Source organism: Ylistrum balloti, unplaced genomic scaffold (genome assembly GCF_031769215.1).
Source record: "Ylistrum balloti isolate Yb309-2 unplaced genomic scaffold, AGI_CSIRO_Ybal_v1 Utg370786, whole genome shotgun sequence".
Lineage (NCBI taxonomy): Eukaryota > Metazoa > Mollusca > Bivalvia > Pectinida > Pectinidae > Ylistrum > Ylistrum balloti.
The window spans coordinates 26,555-47,875 of record NW_026782459.1 but is presented as its reverse complement, the minus strand read 5'-3'; the positions used below and the strand labels follow the sequence as shown (position 1 = coordinate 47,875).

At 35.4% G+C, this 21,321-nt stretch overlaps 3 protein-coding genes across 3 annotated transcripts; 2 read left to right on the top strand and 1 right to left on the bottom strand.

The window, feature by feature from the left end:
- Positions 1-354: 354 nt before the first annotated feature.
- Positions 355-8,470, top strand: LOC132558386 (uncharacterized). Its single transcript, XM_060222935.1, has 5 exons — positions 355-495; positions 1,035-1,197; positions 1,883-1,943; positions 2,959-2,973; positions 8,392-8,470. The coding sequence occupies exons 1-5, from the start codon at positions 355-357 to the stop codon at positions 8,468-8,470; spliced, it is 459 nt and encodes a 152-aa protein (XP_060078918.1).
- A 947-nt stretch (positions 8,471-9,417) lies between these two features.
- On the top strand, positions 9,418-12,729 carry LOC132558391 (transmembrane protein 70 homolog, mitochondrial-like). Its single transcript, XM_060222941.1, has 2 exons — positions 9,418-9,465; positions 12,002-12,729. Exons 1-2 carry the CDS (start codon positions 9,418-9,420, stop codon positions 12,713-12,715), a joined length of 762 nt encoding a protein of 253 aa, XP_060078924.1. The 3' UTR covers positions 12,716-12,729.
- A 3,869-nt stretch (positions 12,730-16,598) lies between these two features.
- Positions 16,599-18,206, bottom strand: LOC132558385 (uncharacterized). The gene has a single exon (XM_060222934.1). It carries the CDS (start codon positions 18,204-18,206, stop codon positions 16,599-16,601), a length of 1,608 nt encoding a protein of 535 aa, XP_060078917.1.
- Positions 18,207-21,321: the final 3,115 nt, after the last annotated feature.

The following is a 21,321-nucleotide window of genomic DNA, read 5'->3' as shown; positions in this document are numbered from 1 at the left end:
ATAAAATCCTATAGAATACCAGTTGTATTATTTTATAGATACAAAGTTTAGTACAAATATTAATAGCTATAATATAATATCGTATAGAATACCAGTTGTATTGTTTTATAGATACAATGTTTAGTACAAATATTAATAGTTATACATATAAAATCCTATAGAATACCAGTTGTATCGTTTTATAGATATACAGTTTTTAGTAGCGGTGACATAATTTTATATATACAACAGTCGGTCGGACGAGTGATAATATCAACTTTTTAGATATTCAGTATTTCGTAAAACGTTGAAACTACAAAGTTTGACCTTTGGGCTATTGAAATACATTGTGATTGTTATTGGTGACTGTTACAGATGAAGTCATTAGGACTCTGGCTGCTGTTGGCAGCGATACTGGTGGTTATAGCTACTGAAGCAGACGCCGGCACAACCAAAACAAAGGTCAAGGTCAAGGTCAAATTTACAAGGACAACAAAAAAGCGAAATGGGCGTTCTGTAAGTGTAAAAACGTTTTGTACATAAATATATATCTTCATTGCAACGTCTTGTAGACATTTTAAGATATTCGCATAAGACTTTTGGAATTAAGTTGGGCTGGGAAGAAACATCGAAATGTTCCTTTGTTCTTATATACCTGACATTGCCATCATAGCTTATGTCATTATGTACAGTAACAAATGATTTCATTATGACGGATATGTAATATTAACTCTGTATCTCCTATTCATAAAACTGATTTACAATTACGTATCTTATTAATGATGTAAATTTATTACATATCACACTAGGGTGGAATAACAAAATCGCTTTTGATTAATGAATATGTAACAAAATAAAAACGAGAACCTTTTTTTCATAGTAGCTGGATTGAATTAACTTTATCACTTGGTTAATACCGATGAGATTCCCAGTTGAGATTTATAAACAAAATTATTACCATCTCATTCTTTAACATAAATTGCCAGAAAGTGAAGTAGAGATGATGTAAAATATAAAAACTTAATATTTCGACTCATCTTCAAAATCATTAATAGATTGAGGACACGGTGACACTCCCCTGCGACGTCAGAGAATATGACATCAATGAAGATGGAATGATAAGCAGATATGAATGGGAGGCCTACATGTCAGAATTCAACCCTGTGTTGAACTCTGATACATACGTGAATCTTCTTACTCAACAACTCGATACCAATGGTATAAATTTTCCTTACCGTTCTCTAGTAAAACAACTGATACAAATGATATGAATTTTCCTTACCGTTCTCTATAAAACAACTCGATACAAATGGTATGAATTTTCCTTACCGTTCTCTAGTAAAACAACTCGATACAAATGGTATGAATTTTCCTTACCGTTCTCTAGTAAAACAACTGATACAAATGATATGAATTTTCCTTACCGTTCTCTATAAAACAACTCGATACAAATGGTATTTTTCCTTACCGTTCTCTAGTAAAACAACTCGATACAAATGGTTTTTTCCTTAACATATACAAATGATATGAGTTCTCAGTATATGAAATGACGTGTGTATATTTGTTGTGTATATTTGTGCTAGTGGTCTGAACCTGTTCGCAGCTGTGAACTTATTGATCAATTTTTCAATTAATACTTTATTTTCCCTTGCGACCGTCGGTTTTCTATAACAAAAGATGGTTCGGTGCTTATCTAAAAGATCTAATTTATATGAAATGATCCAGTATGGCGCCGATCTTCTTCTTCTGCAAACGTTGACTTTGTTCCTTTTGTTATCGATGAACATATTGTTTTATTTATGTTCTCTGGTTTTCGATTCCACTTATCTAGACACAAATTTAGGTGAGAAAATGATTTTGTACGGTGTTGTTTCATAAGTATTATATCTTGATCTTTGATTAGGAGATGGCGTTCTCCAGATCGACGAGTTTTCGTTGGATACAGAATACAAAAAGGATTGCCTGTGAGTAATATATTTTTTTTTTGCTTTTTTTTTTAATTTCTGTTTGTTTTTCTTTTCTTTTTCGAAGTTTTATGTGGAGATAGACATAAATATCCAATGCATGTTCATTTACTGTGACAATCCATAGCCTCGCTAATGCGAAATTCTAAGTGTTTTTACATAAATGCGGGTTACACTTCAAGGTGGATATACGATGATAATTTTATTACCAGTACCTGCTTAAATACCGATCATATATCAATATATATCGGGAAAATGTATTGCTGTTCAGAGAGTAAATAGATATCATGAACTGGGGACTTTTAATCTTGTCTTGAGAAAATGTAATAAGTTCCATTTTTCTTTACAGCGAAAATGACCCGGTCGTCTAAGCAGCGGTGTTCAATGTTACAAGAGATAAAATCCGGAAAAAACACCAGCAGGACACTAAGAAACCAAAACAATTAATCGATGCATTGATATAAGACAATGAAATATAATCGCAATCATTTTTGTTATTAAAACCAATTATAATCTATATGACGTTGTTGCCTTTTAGTTTATCTAAATATGGAGTATAGGTAATGTGGAAACGTAAAAGAGTTCCAAACTTAACATTTATAACACGTTGTGTGTTTTACAGATAGATAGAGGAAGTATGGTACATTGTCACGAGAAGGCATAGAGGGAAGGGGATAAATAGTAAATGTATAACACAACAACCATCAATTACTTTAAATCTACATAACCCCATACTCGTGTCTTCGATCCGAATGGATCATTCCATTTTTTCATTATCAAGCTGTGGTTTTGATAGATAGCAGCAATAATCATCTTATAATTTAACATGATTCCCGAATTATTCCACGAAGGCTTATGATCAGAGAATGTTTCAAACGCAAATAATAAATTTAGTATTAAAAAATCATATGCATGTAACTTAACAAAAATCCCACTCGATAAAATTGCAAAATATGAATAAAATCAAGAATCACCAGATTTTTTTTGTTTAGCACGCAATTTATATCCTGGGCAGCCAAAATAATGAGATGTTTTCAAAACAAGAACCAAAGTAAAACCACTTGACACACTGGGATTGTGATATCACAATGTACAGGAAAGTTATACTGCATATGTAAATATTATTTCTTTCGAGGCTACTAACTTTCTCGAATAGCATATTAAAACACATCTATTGTAATAATTTTTTCTGGAAATAGCCTGTATTACTCTTGTCTGGTTTTGAAACGGGCTACTTCACATTATGGTACATTCGTTGTTTATTTCTTGTCTAAATCTTAATTCGCGGCAATAGAAATTCGCCCTTTTACGATTGTGAAATTAAGCCAAAGTTAATCGCAAGCGAAAAAACGAAGTTTTATAGTAGATCTGTATATTGAGTATATCAACAATAACAAACAGGCTTTACGTGGTCGCTGGTTATCAATACGAACAGATACGACAACAGGAGTAACCTTTTTGATGTCTACATATCAAAAAGCAGTGTCCGGCTTAACACAATAATGCTCAATTATCAACACACAAGACTTTTGGCTGGAATTGTCACATCAGCAACAGCTTGATCAGGCTGAACACATTAAAATCAGCTGACTGTGCGAGGTAGTTTAGTATTGACTCTACATCAAAGGATCTTTCCAGTAGAACCCAATCAGCGGATAGAAAATAACCAGTATGCTGGTCATAAAGAGTTAGGTATAAAACGTCAGGATCAACATAAACGTCACAGTACTAACATTCATGTTGTCTAGACATCTGTGTCTTCATTTTTAATCAAGGTAGGCATCACCTAGTATTTTCTTGTATATTTTGGGAGATCCTAAATTTCGGAAATTGACAACTATCTTATATAAAGTTTAAATTCATAAAGGATGCTTTTGAGATCTTACGGTTTTTATCTAGCTGGTTGTGTGTTTTAAGTAAAGCCTCAAATTTTGATTTAATTTGTGTTTTCTCTCTTTAATATTTAATAAATAAGTTTATTTACTTATATCTACTCTCTAATATTACCTAGGTTTGATATTTGAACCTTTTGATAACATACATATTACAGTATATTATTGTGGAAACAGATACAACAATGAAAGCCTCGTTTTTCCTCCTGATCAGCATTGGACATTTTGCTGTGTGTACTGGGAAATTGAAAATGCTGAAAAACGTAAGTTTCTCGTCTAATTAACTTGTCGCGAGTTTTGGAAATGGATCAATTTCGTGAAATGTCATTGCGAATTTAGACATGTAGGATTAAGGACGATTATGATCATGGCAAATAAAATCGTATGAAATCGCCGTTAACGTTTTCCGGCCTTGTGGCCATCTTCAGACGTTTGAAATTCAAACAAGGCCGGAAAACGTTTGCGGCAATTTCATACGATTTTATTTGCGATGTTAATACTTTGATTTTCTATATATACGATACACAAAGTTTTTATCTTCTTTTTAATGATATATTCATATATAGACATGTATATTAAGATATATATTAATTCGAAACAGATCATAAAAATATATCTTTAATTTAGAATTTTGAACTTTCATTCAATAATTAAAACTGAAACAACAAGAAAGTATAATGAAACTAGCACACCAGAAAATCAATGTCTTTATATGCTTATAGATTTAAACTAAATTGAAACTATTCAATCATCTTCGCCGAAAGAAGGTCGCCGAAATGTTACTTTCGTTGTGTATAACCTAGCATTTTAAGTAATACTTAAAACATGTGTTCATAAATATTTAAGTGTAAGCACTCACTATTTTCAGGGATCGTTTGCCGTGCCTTGTAGCTTGAGCGCCTATGATGCTGACAAAGATGGTCGCGTAACCCTGACAGAAATAGAAAATTTCTTCCTAGAAGAAACCACGGAAGAAAAGGCCAAAATTTGGAGCGACACCTTCTTTCGTCAATTTGATTTCAACAGTGAGTATGGATTGCTTGTTCAAATAACATAAATGGATATAGCTGTCAGGACAGTGCATTGTACAAAAGATACACGATTGAATAGGATCATACAATACAAACTTAGAAAAAGATACAGTATGGCGGAATAATGAAGTAAACTGCAACGAGCATCTGATTGGTCCTTCATGAACTTGTGATGCTAAACGCCTTAATTGTTAAAAAACCTCGGAGGAAACTGAAGAAAGGTACAAGCGGTCGACAAAAAAGTAAACTTATCTTTACTTAAATAATTAAACCTACTTACGTGTTTTTGTATTAGTCTTCTGTATAGAATTACCAGAGTTTGATGAAAAAGACAACAACCACAAAAGTATGTATATGGAACTCTCTCTCATAAATTGCACTTCGGTCATGATGGACTAGACAAAGTCCTTATTCTGAGTGAAGTTCTAATGTAACTAAGTGTAGATTATCATGAAAAAAATGAGTTCAGAGCATCACAAATATTATCAGTACGTACAGTTGTATGTATAAGAAGCAAAGGAGGTGTATGTTGTAAGAGGAAACAATAAGTCGTAGACACCGATTGTGAGGCGATTGAGATCTAGCGCCTTTCTGAGCAGAAATATATTATTCAAGTAATACAATACCAATGTCTTTGTGCTTATTGTCTTAACATAATAGTTTCTACTTCCAAAATTTCATCATTTTAAACACCAGAATAAGTAAGCGATTTTTCCTATACTAATGTCAGTATCTTTTTTCTAATTTTTGTCATTACCGTTGCACCAGAACAATATCCACGATGTAGTCCTTTCATATATTGATACACAATGTAAAAGATGATGCAGTGTAATTGATGTTTATAATCTATGCTATTTTGTGATGAAGAAATAATCACAGATGTAACATTAATGCGGTATACTAGAGAGGATTTTGAAAAGTTTGATGTATAGTTATCCAACAAATCCGATCATTTTATCGAACAGACACGCGCAATGCAAACGAATACACAAATAAAGAATAAGACAAAATCAGCAATGAATACGGCAACCATCTGACATGGCATAAATATTTATATCAAGTTATTAGAATTTAAATTAATGATGAAATCATTAGTTGTTTTATTGATTATTTCCTTTTCTCTCTCTCTACAAAGAGGATAATTCCATCCAAGTGGAGGAACTGTATCTTGATAAAACATACCAAAAAGATTGCATTCTGGGTAAGTGTAACGAAACACAGGACTGGAAAATTTTGCTTGTTGAAAGACAGTTATCTGGTTAAATGGCAATCGATCACACATGTAGTTAATTTTGTTGGCAATGTATCCACATTTATGTAGTATACATATTTAAACGACCGGTAGTCATGAAAAGCAAAATGCATTGTATTTCTAAAAGAGTAAATGTATACTCTTCATGTAAATAAATAGCTTACAGGGTTGCTAAGAAACAGAACATACCTTTAAAGTTCATAACAATAAACAAATAGATAGTAAAAATTCTTAACTCTCATCCTGGTTTAACTTACTGATTTTTGTCAAAGATTCATATTCTCATTTTTGCATAGGTTTGAATTTCGTGGATTTAATTGGTATACTTTTTATGTACGCATTCACATGTCCACGAATTAATAGACTGAGCAATTTTGACAAAGTTTTACTATGAATGAACTGCATGAATTTAAGATATCATCTTGAGTCTTTATCGGTATAAATGAATAATTTTTCCCTTCGATTTGTTAGTGAAATTTGTGTACATTGGGGCTTTTAATGATTGCACCTGTAAACAGATTTGACACTTCATGGTACCATATTTGCCACAGACTGATGTCACAGTCCTATAAGAGTATTCCTCATAACGTATTTTCTTATAAGCACTACACTACTGATAAATTATTTCCCCTAAATATTTCATGTGATATCTCTCTTTTTTTTGCCATAATTGTTTTCAAATCCAATTTAAATCAGAATTGCTACGAGTATAATTATTATATGTTTATATATCTTTCGTTCTCTTTTTCAGCCGTTCTGATGAGGGGGATGAAGGGGACGAGGGGATGAAAACCCAGCAAAGATTCAAGTTCATCAGAACAGTCGACTTTCGTGAGCAGGATATCCTCCAGTGTACAAGAGGATAAATAAAGAATACGAAGAAAAATTGTATTTATATTTGTTATTTTCATTAAATCAATGGACTGCACAAAAAGAGTGAATGATAACACCTTCGGCACAAATTAATAAGTAGATACAGTAGAGGCGATTAATGGTTGAAACTGGTCATACAGCTGTTTCATAGATCTAGGACTCGTCAGCAATGCTGCATCATACAACTTATACACATGTGCTCGACGTTCTTTTGAAATTATCTGAGTAAATTTATTGAGTTATGGGACAAGCACACCGTCCTATCAAGGTTAAGATTTTTCTTTCGTTCAATGTTTGTTTGCCTTATTCGCCTCCTACGTTTTAAAATGTAGGTCCTTAGCGTCATTGCCGCGTCCTTAGAGCACGGAACAGCTGTAAAATGCAGGAACAATGCCAACAATATATTTCCTAATTCAAATTACCCCCTATTAAACAGGAAGTCGCTCGATGCCATATTGCATTTCCTTCATACAAAAACCGAACCATCCTTTGTTAGAAACGGTCGACAGGTCGTAATGGAACCCAATAAATAAATCAATAAATAATTAGTGGCGACATTGTAAAATACAGCATAAAAGGGAAAAAATGCATGAATAAAAAAATACTAGAATGTGTCGACATGGACCTCCATTAACCTCTCTTGACCACAACATCGATATCATTCCCGGCCCAAGTAATACGAGGGCTGATTGATTAGTTGTTAGCCTTGCACTGAAGAAGTTAAGCAGGGATGTCTTTTTTCAGCAGTACTGTTCCCTTACTGGTGTCATTTGGTCAGTTTATGTCGAAGATGTAGCACTCTAAAATAAACAAGGCTAGTGACTTTTGCAAAATGGCAAAAATTGCTGAAAGAGCAATGATTCAATTTTTGCATAAGAAAGGTATAGCACGGATATCTATACTGATATGGTAACAAATCTATGGAATGATGCCCCTTCATATACTACAGTGAAAAGGATTTAAGTGTGGCAGCGAGGGCCTTGCTGACAGGCGATTTACAGAGAGAGATATAGTCAATACAGCTGGGATTTCACAGGAAAGAATACGTTCCATTATTACGAAAGCCCTTGCAATGAGAAAGCTCTCAGCCCGTTGGTACCAAGACTTCTAACAGTAGATTGGAAGCACACCAGGTAGACTTTGTTGCGTGCTAATATGAACCTTTTAGAGACAGGTCCTGCCTACTTTCTGCAGAGGTTTGTGACTTTAGATGAAACGTGGGTTCATCATTTCACCTCAAGGCCCAAACAATCTAAACAATGGAAGCACCCTGGTTCATCCCTGCCAAAGAAGGCAAAGAATGCTCCAGCGGCTGGAAAGGTTATGGCCTCGGTTCTCTGGGACGGTAATCTGATTATGCATCATTTCTTATGCAAGTAAGAGAAAAGAATAAACTCAAGCGCCGCGGAAAACTCAGTATATGTGTGTTGTTCCACAATGCCCATGTTCGCAAGTCTGTCATTGCCACGAATGCCATGAAAGATTGTGGCTTTGAATTGATTGAGCATCTGCCTTATTCGCCTGATCTCGCTCCTTCAGCCTACAAATTGAAAAAAGAGGTCATTTTCGATACCCTCTTTCGGTCAGATGATGACGTCATACATGCAGCGGGGGACTTTCTGAGCAGTCAAGAAAAGGACTTCTTTAAAAGTGGCATTGAGGCCCTTAAACATCTCTGGCAAAAGTCTATAGATACTGAAGGGGATTCTTTTGAAAAGAAAAGCAATATGTCAGCCAAAAGTCAAACCCTTAAATTTGAGGCTCACAACCCTCGTAAGCCTCATATTTCACAAGCCATTATGCCCAATAGGTTATGGACTTTGCATGACCTTCCAATCCCATCGTCAGCATTGTACTTTGCTGTCCTCAATACACTATTCGTAGTCACTTTCTCACTTTTCCTGGTCTATAGCTGAGCGTTCGACCTCCACAGTAAAACTTTGGTGTCTGCCCCTTGGCTGAGACAAAACAATCTTTAAAAAAAATTTAGTTACTGGGTGTATTCCCTTCTTAACTGTCAACATTATCCATTGTCATGATAATGCGTGCTACCGGAGGCTTTAAACGGCAGTATACGTTAGTGTTGTAGCACTATATAGTAGGTTTCAATTCCGCATTATCACAGGGAGGATTGCACATACTCACTGAACACACGAACTCGCCACGCACACATTGGGAGTTGTCTTTAAATGACTACAGCTGTTGATTGGATGTTAAGTCAATAGACATGAAAATTAGCCAAAAACAAACCTTAATGACATCTGCATAGTAACTTTGTTTATGTTTTTTTTCTTGCTTGGCCGAGTTTAATTGAATGCATACAAGTAATTATTCAAAAATGTTGTTTTTTCCGGATATACTGATACGTTGTCGGGTTTATATTATAATCTATTTAACCTTCAAAATTGAAGAGTTCTTATTCAAGTATGGCGACATCGAGAGTGGTTTGTGGAATTTTTAGTCGTTATAGACAGGTAAATCCTCATTTCGTTTGTTTATAAGCCAGCGTGATAACCTCGTATGGCTTTGATTCAGTTATATATGGAATTTGTAGAGTGTCCATATAGTATACGACTGCCCACGAGGGCATAACGCGGCCGTCAATGCAACTTTTTCTACAAATCGCTAGGCTAACCTGGTCAATATTCGAACGGGAAAAGTGATCGAACACTTGTTTTATTTTCGTTTCTCATTCCGCAAAACGACCTATTTGTCAAATCTTGATGCACGATAATTAGAGGATGTCATTAACACTTTTCTACTTCTATCAAGAAAAGCTCTCTGACTACCGTAATACAGCTGTCACCGGCTGTTGTAATCAGAATCCAGCAGACGATAGCACATGCGATCCTGCTGTTATTGACAACTGTGATAATAAACGTCCATTCCTTATACTGCATAATTCATTTTTGCTTACTCTGAAATAATCTCAGTAAATAAGATACTAAAAGATCACTGCTGCATCAAAGGTGGACTTGACGTATTTTACAAAACATAGTACAAACCTAAATATTGGTCCCTTCCCCCCCCCCCCCCCCATAGAAACGCACGCTCATCCGTGATTTAGGGCAATGGTTAATGCAAAAAAGGCTTCCTTTATCTAATGAATTATTACGACAATATCCACTTAGAAAGCAATAGTTTGTCCATTTTTGTGTAGAAGAGATTTGAATATTATTCTATAAAAAGACACTACATCATTGTGAATATTTGATATATAAATGGGGTGTTTGAGTATAGGTGGTGATTTAAGTTGATACCAGCCATTACACTAGTGTCATTTGACCATCTGCCAAAAATGAAATAAAATGTGTGTGGGGTTTTAATGTAACCAATTGTGTTCATGACATGTCTCTTCTAAGATTACACAACAATATATGAAATTGTTGAAAAGTGTTTAGATTAAAACGGCTTAAAGTACACATAGTTGTCATCAAGTACTCACAGAGATGTATATAACACAGAGATTGGCAGCTACTGCACTTATTGTAAGAATATGCATGACTGTATTGTCTTCTTGAAGGAAATGTATCGAGAGCAAGATTTGTATGCATACTTTAATTATAGTTGTTTATTATTATTTTATCTGATATCACAGCAATATTGAGATTTGTGGCAAATGATTGATATATTATAATAATAAAACTTAAAAATCTTTTTATGACCAACAACAAGCAACAGAAAGAGCTTATACTACTATGAAGCAGAGAAAGGCACAGATCATTTACACATCGTCAGGGCCATGTCATATTACATAGATAATGGTATTTTGAGTTGATATCTCGCTCTCAAAATTTGGAAATCATCTTAAACAAAATAATGAACAAAAGACAGAAGTTGTATCAATCTGAGACCGAGATCGTGGCACAGGTCGATGGCTATCATGTTAAATACAACTTTGTTGTGAAAATACTAACTTTCCTCTACTTATTGACTAAATATCATTGAAGATGTATCATAATGTTGTCAAGAAGAATGATATAAAAACTGTAATAGAACCAATTTATGAAAACTAAATTAAAATCAAATAATTGAAGAGGAGTTTCATGTATTCTGTGATAAGTAAGTTACCGATACATGACAACCAGAGGCAAAGATAATTTCACTTAACATTGACCATAGACTTTTCTCTTCTTGAGACCTTATATCATTGAAGATGTATCACAATTTTGTCAAGAGGGACTATAGAAATATTGTAAAAGAATTGATATATGAAAACAGTATTCTAATCAAATAAATAATGAAAGAGGAGTTTCATGTACTCTGTGACAACAAAGTGTACTGATATGTATACGCTGACAACACATAAAAACAGCATTGGACATGTAGAAGTTTTATGAATTTCCAGAGAATTAATCTGTACAAATCTGAATCATAACTCATCAACATCACGTAGATGTTGCAGAATTAACTTTAAATATTACAATAAATATTTATTTCCAAAGATACTTTGCATATCTATGTTGTAATTCTGTCTTTAAATAACTAAGTGACTTGAAGTGAAGTGTCTATCAAATATGTTGTATACAATATGGCACATGTTGTCATGTTTGGAAGTCATTTAAATACATCATGCTACATAAGGGTACACATAACATTGTACAAACAGTTGCTATTAGACATCTGGTCATGTGTGACCAATGGTTATAAGCTCAAGAAGGAGTTTCTGATCTCTGTGTTATATATGTTTCTGGTTCTATGGTCCCTCCTTGTCAGATGATCTCGAAGTTGGACCCCAACAGGATACTAGCAAATTGTCAAAATTTAGTCTGAAGCATCTTTAGGTAAAGAAGGATTTGCTTGTGATTACATGATGGGTATTGACCTCAATCACTGACCTTCCACATTTCCCTACTCACTGCTCCTTTCCCTTTCAAATTCTAGTTCAGTTAGGACTTTCAGGTCCAACCAAATTAGGTAAGCAATATAAATCTAAATCTATTCAACAGGCTGTCAACATTTTGATATTACTTGTGCGTAGGTTATAATAATTTTTTTTACATTTTTTAGGCAACATGTTTACAAACAACTGTAAATCATCAAGCCTACCGTCTCCTGTTTACAAGGCATGTAGCACCATGGATGGTTCCAGTGTCACACCCTACCTCTACACATCGCTGCTGTTACCCTATTCAGTCACGGTGTGTAAGTCAGGACAATACTCCTAAACCAGAAAAAGAACCCATCGCCACTGTTACTGGATTACCTTTAGTGGATGAAAAGAAAGGCATTTTAGTTTATGATGGACCAATCACGAAAAATATAAAATTGGTGAAGATCTTTTCACTTTCAACAAGTGGAATAGCTCTAGTTCTTCTGCCATTTGTTTTACCGGACATAGTTAAATTACCAGCAGTACTTCAGTTTATGTTAGGGAGTGGTGTGAGTTTCTTTATGCTCGGAACCCCACTGATAATTCATGCCTTAACAAAGCGTTATGTGACAGACCTGTACTATAATAAAGACTCCAGCACTTTCACAGTGACAACGCTGACATTTTTTTGTCGCCAAAAAGTTAGAGAATTTACACAAGAAGATGTCACATTTCCCAATTTGACAACAATGTTTTGTTTTCTGAAAGTGAAAGGAGCTCCATTGATGTTTTTCCCATCCAACTTCAGAAGTAAAGAAGGTTATATTAAACTTATGGGTTATGATAAACCAATGGACTTCAGTGATATTGAAGGTTTTGGAGAAAGTCCCGAAAAAAAGGATGAAAAATAAAGCAAAAAATCATTGCGAGTTGAAATTTTTATTTCTGATAAAAAATAGCATTGCTTTTATGTTAGGATTACGGTTAACATATTTATCCAACATGTCCAAGCGCAACACATTTTGCTCCGATTAGAAGTTAGGGGACTGGGCTTATAATGGAACACAGAAATGGCATGTAGATATATATATGTATGGTTATTTAGACGGGTACAGGAAGTTGGCCTGGAGGTTTTCAAGATAACTTACAATATATATGATAGAGAACTCTGGTCATACTAAAGAACTAGGGCCATACTAAGAAACTGTATTCAAAACAATCAAACATAGATATAGGAAAACGTTCAGTTTCTTCACAAGTTTTAATGATATGGAATAATACCCTTCAAGAATATGTTGTATCAGCTTCATGAACAAATATGTTTAAAAACAAACTGGATAAATGCTGGGTCAACCAGGAAATTTTGTTTTATTATAGAGCTAGCACACATGTTCAATGGAACCTTAATATTCGAAATCTGACAAAGATCCATAAAATATTTCTCAAGAAATAACAATAATAAACTAGTAAATATGTCAAAATCAGAGATGACCTGTTCATCATTCTCTTTCAATCAGTCCCAAAACGGATATGCACATGCAGGGACAGAGGACAAGCTGTATATGAAGTTTGAGAATGATCACTCCTGTACTGCCAAAATGGCAGGATTTTTCATTTTCACCTTAGGACAAAGAGCAAGTGAGCTTATGCCAAAAGGGGTTGTCAGTCTTGCTTCCCATTTCCTTCCAACATCATCATCTCAATATTTGGCATGTTGAATGCTGAAAGGAAGGGCTGCCAAATTTGCTCTTACCCACTTGCATAGTTGCATGAGGTAAATATGCAAAAAAACTTGAAATAACTTATTCTCAATAACCAAATGATCCATGATAATGATAGCATACTGGAATGAAAGACTGCTTCATTTGTTCTAGGTAATTGGTCAGACATCAAAACCTACAAACAACTTTTTATTTTCAAGAGCTATAAGGTCCAGGGATTTGATATTTGTCTGAAGCATGTTATGATAAAAGGTTACAATTCAAATAAATGTCCTTTACTCTCTTTCAAGGTCACAGGTGTCAAATGTGTTTAAACCTTGAATCAAATTCTTCTCAGTAACCAAGTGTTCGACCTGTAGCTTGCCGAGATGAAAAGCTACTTAAATTATTCTACTGAAGGACCTTGCACCACTTTCAAGGGGATAGAGGGTCAAATGAGTTAAAATCATTATACAATAACAAAAAAGCCTGTTGGCATTTATGAGGTATATGTAGCATGTTTAGGAAATCCGTGACAAAGTCTTGTAAAGGTGCAAAACAGGTGAATAATACATGCCAACTGGACCTCTTGTTATGGTCTGTCCCAAATATATGCAATGCATAGTTAGGGACCAAGAGGAACGACATGAAATTTAAAACTGATCCATCCAGTATTTCTCTAGAAAAAACGATAAGGATAGTTTAGGGTGATTGGAAGAAATCACCATAGTTCTGATGGGATGAAAATTAACTGCAGAAGGAAGCAATTTAAATTCAACCTTATTTCAAAATCGTATATTCTTGCTCCATACTGGAGAAATAATGAAAAGAGTGTTGATTTATAACGCTTGGGACACATAGTCAAAGGTTAAAATTACAATGACAAACATTGTTTAACGTCAGGTATAATATACGTACTTTTTCATTACTTCAAATTTTCGCGGTTTAACAAAAAATTCACTTTATTGTCGAATTACTATGAATGTGAGCTGGCGTCAAACTTCATTCTGCTACACCAAATAGACTTAGATGGACATCGCTATATAATGACATCATCGAGCCCATCGTTTCAATAAACATCTTTTGAAACTTTTCTCGTCAACTGTGAAATATTCGTTATGTAATATAGTTCTAGGATATCGATCAACTTCAATTGCTGCATGTTTTTCAGGATTTATCAGAAATTAACGGTACGTCAACTGTCGGTGTCATTTTGGACCAAACAATTCGGTAAAAAGAAGCTGACAGGTACCGAAAATAAGTCTCAAGGTTAAAGCCAAAATATAACGGTAAGAGTATTAAAATAATAGGATATTAAAATAGTATTTTTCGTTCGATGACAATATCAGAAAAAATAAAAAGGGCACGTGTTAAAGTAGTGATGGTTTAAGTATTGTTTAAATACTACGTTCGATTCCACGGAACAGTAAAGCTATTCAGATCCGCGGCCTAGTGTTATTAAGTAAGTAGTTTATTTTCCATTTACATGATTATAACTTTAAGATTTACGTATGTGACTTCAAAATTACAGCTAAATTCGATTTTATCATTATCGATTTGTATTAGTAAAGAAATCGTTCTCAGATTACTTATGCTGTGGTTTAGATAGTTAATTATCCCTTCCTCAATAGTAACATGTCAGAACATAGTTTCTCTTATATACGGAGTCGCCTTCCTAGTAATATGCCAAAGCCCGTTCTGTTCGTAAGAAATGTATTAAGAGTCGGTTGTCTGGATAAAAGCGTTAAGAAACTCTTATTGATATACTTCAGTATTCTAAGCATTCGATGACAAACATCAAGGTGGGACAGTAAGATGTAACACAGAAAATTTGAATTCTTGTACCATTCCAAAACAACTAAATCTAAACATGTAATGTAACGAAAAGCAGAATTCGTAATCACAGCAAATAAAATACAAAGATGTTAACAGAATCTTAATTCAAACTCAAATTCAATAAAACAAGTACAAAATGAGAACGTAAGTGATTTACACGAAGACTGATTATAAAAAGGGAAAATAAGACCGGGTGTTCCGGAAGAGCAAGTACCTTCTGCTTCATCGATGGTACATGTCATGTAAATCTTAGTCAGCATCAGAAAGTAATGCCACTTTCCCAATGAGAACAAGATTAACAACAACAGAACCACCAGTCGTACTGCGAGCATTAATCATGTAGGACGAATTAAAATACATTTTACAGTTGGATCCTTATGACGACCAGAAAACTTCCCCATAATCTCCATCAACCCATATCTGGCGAAATCGATGTGGTCTCTTCAGTTGTATAGTATTAAAACCAAACAATGTCAAGCCTCCGAGAGAAATTAGCAACTCCAAACCGCAGAAGTTGGGCGCTGCCAAAACCGAGGAATATGCTTAATATTTGTTATCTGTCGCGATAGGAAACAAAACTCAATCTTTGTAAAGACTGGTCAAGTTTAGATAAATTGCCTAACATCCAATCAGCAGTCATTCAAGGACGGGCTCCCGATGTATGCGTGGTGACTGTGTATTGCGTGCGTGTTTTGGGGACAACATGATATTCTCGTGTAAGCCTTGTGATAGGGTTGAACTTTATAGTGTTACCTCACTGAAGTACACTGCCGAAAAAACCCAAGCTAAAACACCATACCCAGTCAAATTATACTGACAACGGGCAAACCAGGGTAATCACAGTAATTAAACAACACAGTTTTTTTTCTACTTGTTCACATTTAATTATCACAGACTACTTGCAACTGGGCAGGCTTATCTAATAAGCTCTGACTGCTGTTCAAAGCAACATTCTATATAACATAAAATATTCACCGTGAAGAATTGTTCGTTGTTTTCTTGGCTGAAGACAAAAAGTCTCGAGAATGAGATGCGATGAATAAGTCTTAAAATGAAAAATTATGCAAGTAATTATGTTATGTACATGAAATTTTTGCTGTTGAAAAAAAATCCTTGTCTCCCGAAGCCTTTAGTCAATGTGTCTATCACAGTTGTTGTCAATTTTGTTATGGATCAGAAACCATCATCATGGGTTTACAGAAATTTGAGATTAATGAAGGAATTAATAAATTGATGTGTTGAGAGATATGTTACATCACTATTTGTAGTATTTCATTGTTTTGACCTCTGTTTTCGGTACATGTGGTACAGAATCAGACAACTTTCGTACAACCTTCCTAAATATTCCACGTTTTTCTGATTTGTCGGAGTAAAAACACAACCATAGAATATCGTCCGACTGAATGCCCAGAGACAAATTATCCGTTTGTACGTCAAATCGGATAGTTCTCAAGTACGTTCCTGTCCCGCTTACGAAGTGGATCTTGTTCCCTTGCTCATCTCCTATAACGAGATTCCCCTTGCTATCGTATACAACAGACCACGGAACAAAACAAGGTCCCTCGCTGCTTTCTCCACCGTAGGCGAAAAGAAATATCAGATCTTGGCTATAGACGGTGATTTTCCCACATGGTTCTTCGTCGGTCGTGTTGCCTCTGCATAGCAGGGCAAGGTTACCAGTAATTAAACACTGTCTGATGGTGAACGGCATCCGTACAGACCATATCTCCTGGTCCGGAGGGCAAGTCGAGAACTCCACTTTACCCGTCGTTGAGTAAATGAACAGATTCTCATGTAAAAAGTCGGGATCTTTTGTCCAGACCACGACCTGCTCATCCTTTGTGACGCAGAGACATGTTGGACAGTTTTCTGTTTCAAACATTTTGTCCGGTGTGTTGGTCGACGGTGTTACTTCGTGGATGGTTTTATTTCCAGCACAACAGAACCACACGTTTTTTGTTTTTGGTGAAATGCTGATGTCGGTGATCTCGCATGAATGTTTCATTTTCTCGATGATTTGACCTTGAAAGTCAACAAGCAATAGTGTCTTAGATTCAGCTTCGTTAAGCCAGGTTCCGAATGGTGTCGGGCAGAGTGACGTGCAATCTATTGGACTTTTGAACTCTGTAAGTACAGCAGGCTGCTCCAGAAATTTGTCTTGTGTATCTGCTTCATTCCTGACCACATCAGCCGAGGTTCCTGACCGTTGCTTATGTAGTGTGCCCAACGCCTTTCTGACATGTTTGGTAGGAGCTTCGCAAGGGCGAAAGTCTATTTGATTTAACTCTGGTTCAACAGGAGGCGGCAGACCAGCACTTATTAGCTCGGTCGTTGCATCAAACAAATCGACTGACGTCCCCGATTGCAACAGTTCTTTGCATTCTTTCATTTGTTTAACAAGCAATTTGTATCGTTGCTTAAGTTCACGTTTGTACTTCAGCATCAATTCTCTATTCTCTTTTTCCATCTTTTGACAAAGACAATCAAATTCATCAGTGAGGACGTCGATCTTATTTTTGCAAATATTTGATTGTTGTATCATATCTTGACGCAGCTTCACAAATCTGGTGTCATTTTCTACGAGTTTGTCCTCAATTGATTGAATTTCATCACGGATTTCAATCAGCTTGTTATTTTCCGTATCATTAATGAAATCCCTCAGCACATCTCTTTTCAGCGGTATTACATCCGACATTTCAACAAGTTTATGACCATTATGTATTGTGATGCTGCAAGAAATGCATACCAATATATCGCAATCCGAGCAATGTAAAATAACGTCCTTGTTTCTGTGGACGGAACATTGCGAGTTCCCCTTTGCTCTTAAAGGGATCTGACATGAAGGAATAGGTTCGTTGGTGGACATCTTCATGAAAGAGTCATAACACTAAACACTTATCTTCCTGCTGTTTGTATACATGGGGTCTGCCTACCCGGAAGTCATGGTCTTCATTCTCAAGATGGCCTCTGCTGTTGACAACATGACGCCGAACATGCGTAAACCCATCTAGGCGGCATTCCGAATAATGCATCTATAAATACACACAGGTATCTAAAGTTAACGTTAAGTGGTTCTATAATGTAGATACCAATGCCATGTTGAAACACTATTAGAAACACCCTTTTCAGAATGTATTTTAACAGTAATTACAAATAAATTGGTGTTGTAGATGTGTATTCAAGTTCTACAATAACTTTTATGTTACCGGAAGCAACCAGGCGTAACGAAAAGGTAAACAGGAGTACACAAATAACTTCATGCTGGTACAAGTATAAATCGAACTGTTGGACGCTTGTTTCTTAAAGACGATATGTAAAACAAATTTTATTTCTGTCATTTTGTTTTAAATATTACTGAAAGCAAGTTGTTTTGTTTAAAAAAAAATCTTGTAATTTAAAGATGGTACAAAAGTTTCAGCTCTTCCAACTCTCGTTGGTGTCAATTTAAGACACGATATTGTACAGGGCGACCCGGGGGCTTTCACTCTTTTCTATACATAACACCAAAGTGGTTCATTTATATATATATTTGGAGATCACGCGATATGTATTTTTAAGACAGTACTACACTGCAAGACTCAAGATAGGAAATAAATTTGTTATACTCCGAGCAACGTGGAAAATAGTTACATTTACTTGTTCAAAAGATTAGCATACACATAAAATTAGGACTGTACGGCATGTTTTGGTTCATTTAAATTATAAGTTTGTCCCATTTTCTTGCATCAGCGTAACCTTTGTACCATCAGGAACAATGATGAAGATATGGAAACTTTTGTACCATCAGGAACAATGATGAAGATATGGAAACTTTTGTACCAACAGGAACAATGATGAAGATATGGAAACTTTTGTACCAACAGGAACAATGAATATATATAGAACGTTTTGTTTCTGTAAACCTTTGCGCTACGTAAGTGTCGTACGAAATACATGAAGTCATAGACGATCAAAGCTTAAAAAACGCGGCGTCGGGATTTCTACATGACTAATTAGAAACTTCAGATAGGACATTGTCAACTTACTTGTCAATGTATTGTAAATATTATCTCATTTTGAAGTCTTCAATGCTCATTTTAGAGCACAGTCAATGAAAACGTGAATATTAATAACAGCATAATAATGTGAATATTGACATTAAATTATCATTTCAGCGACAGAAATTTACAGTCCATCTTAATACCTAACCAATACATTTCGGAGTTTCTACTCGGAAAGGTCATGTGTGCACAAATGTGGTTACAGCTAGACTTTTTTTTTAACGAATTCTATAATGTCATGTTAAATTCTTAGTTGCTTTCAGTTGAGCTACAACCTCTAAAGCTGTAACTTTACTTAAGTTTATTTTTTCACTCTTCAAAATGGGAAGCTTTACAACTAAATATTTTTTATCGTTTCTAAAATATCAATTTATTTTGTTTATTAAATGAAAGGAAAGTTAATTGTATTAGCTTTTAGTTCTACATTAGAGGATTGTACTGTAAGCACATACATGTGGATAGCACCTTGCAGTGCAAATTCAGAGTTAGATACATTAGAGTCAAACAATGTATCATACAGCTGTTCCTTATTTCTATGAAATCTAGGAAGAAACTTAGGAGATTCAAATAAGTGGAATATTCTTACCCGATATATGTTCTGTTAACTTTCTTTTAAATAATAAGAAATCTAAAAATTAGCATTATAATTCAATTTATGGGGGTAGTAAACATCTCCGTCATGGTTTTTGGTCGATTTTGCGATTTTTAACACCATATTTCTTGTTTTATTTCGTTAACTTTTAAATTGTTCCAATTTTTGTAGCATTATGATCACTGTTATATACATGCATGGACATTGCATTTAAGAACTTGATACCCCTACACAAAACCTGGAGTTCTGGGGTAGGATATATGTTTTACTGGAATAGTCCTTACCCCTACACAAAACCTGGAGTTCTGGGGTAGGATATATGTTTTACTGGAATAGTCCTTACCCCTACACAAAACCTGGAGTTCTGGGGTAGGATATATGTTTTACTGGAATAGTCCTTACCCCTACACAAAACCTGGAGTTCTGGGGTAGGATAGATGATTTACTGGAATAGCCCTTACCCCTACACAAAACCTGGAGTTCTGGGGTAGGATATATGTTTTACTGGAATAGTCCTTACCCCTACACAAAACCTGGTGTTCTGGGGTAGGATATATGTTTTACTGGAATAGTCCTTACCCCTACACAAAACCTGGAGTTCTGGGGTAGGATAGATGATTTACTGGAATTGCCCTTACCCCTACACAAAACCTGGAGTTCTGGGGTAGGATAGATGTTTTACTGGAGTAGTCCTTACCCCTAAACAAAACCTGGAGTTCTGGGGTAGGATATATGTTTTACTGGAATAGTCCTTACCCCTACACAAAACCTGGAGTTCTGGGGTAGGATAGATGTTTTACTGGAATAGCCCTTACCCCTACATGAAACCTGGAGTTCTGGGGTAGGATAGATGTTTTACTGGAATAGTCCTTACCCCTACACAAAACCTGGAGTTCTGGGGTAGGATAGATGTTTTACTGGAATAGCCCTAGACAAAACCTGGAGTCCTGGGGTAGGATATATGTTTTACTGGAATAGCCCTTAACCCTACACAAAACCTGGAGTTCTGGGGTAGGATATATGTTTTACTGGAATAGTCCTTACCCCTACACAAAACATGGAGTTCTGGGGTAGGATATATGTTTTACTGGAATAGCCCTTAACCCTAAACAAAACCTGGAGTTCTGGGGTAGGATAGATGTTTCACTGGAGTAGTCCTTACCCCTAAACAAAACCTGGAGTTCTGGGGTAGGATAAATGTTTTACTGGAATAGTCCTTAACCCTACATAAAACCTGGAGTCCTGGGGTAGGATAGATGTTTTACTGGAATAGCCCTTACCCCTACACAAAACCTGGAGTCCTGGGGTAGGATAGATGTTTTACTGGAATAGTCCTTACCCCTACACAA

Coding starts and splice junctions, on each gene's coding strand:
- LOC132558386 (XM_060222935.1), top strand. CDS start 355: ATGAAGTCATTAGGACTCTGGCTGCTGTTGGCAGCGATACTGGTGGTT. Junction 496..1,034: donor AAAAGCGAAATGGGCGTTCT/GTAAGTGTAAAA, acceptor AATCATTAATAG/ATTGAGGACACGGTGACACT. Junction 1,198..1,882: donor TCAACAACTCGATACCAATG/GTATAAATTTTC, acceptor ATCTTTGATTAG/GAGATGGCGTTCTCCAGATC.
- LOC132558391 (XM_060222941.1), top strand. CDS start 9,418: ATGGCGACATCGAGAGTGGTTTGTGGAATTTTTAGTCGTTATAGACAG. Junction 9,466..12,001: donor TTTTTAGTCGTTATAGACAG/GTAAATCCTCAT, acceptor TACATTTTTTAG/GCAACATGTTTACAAACAAC.
- LOC132558385 (XM_060222934.1), bottom strand. CDS start 18,206: ATGTCCACCAACGAACCTATTCCTTCATGTCAGATCCCTTTAAGAGCA.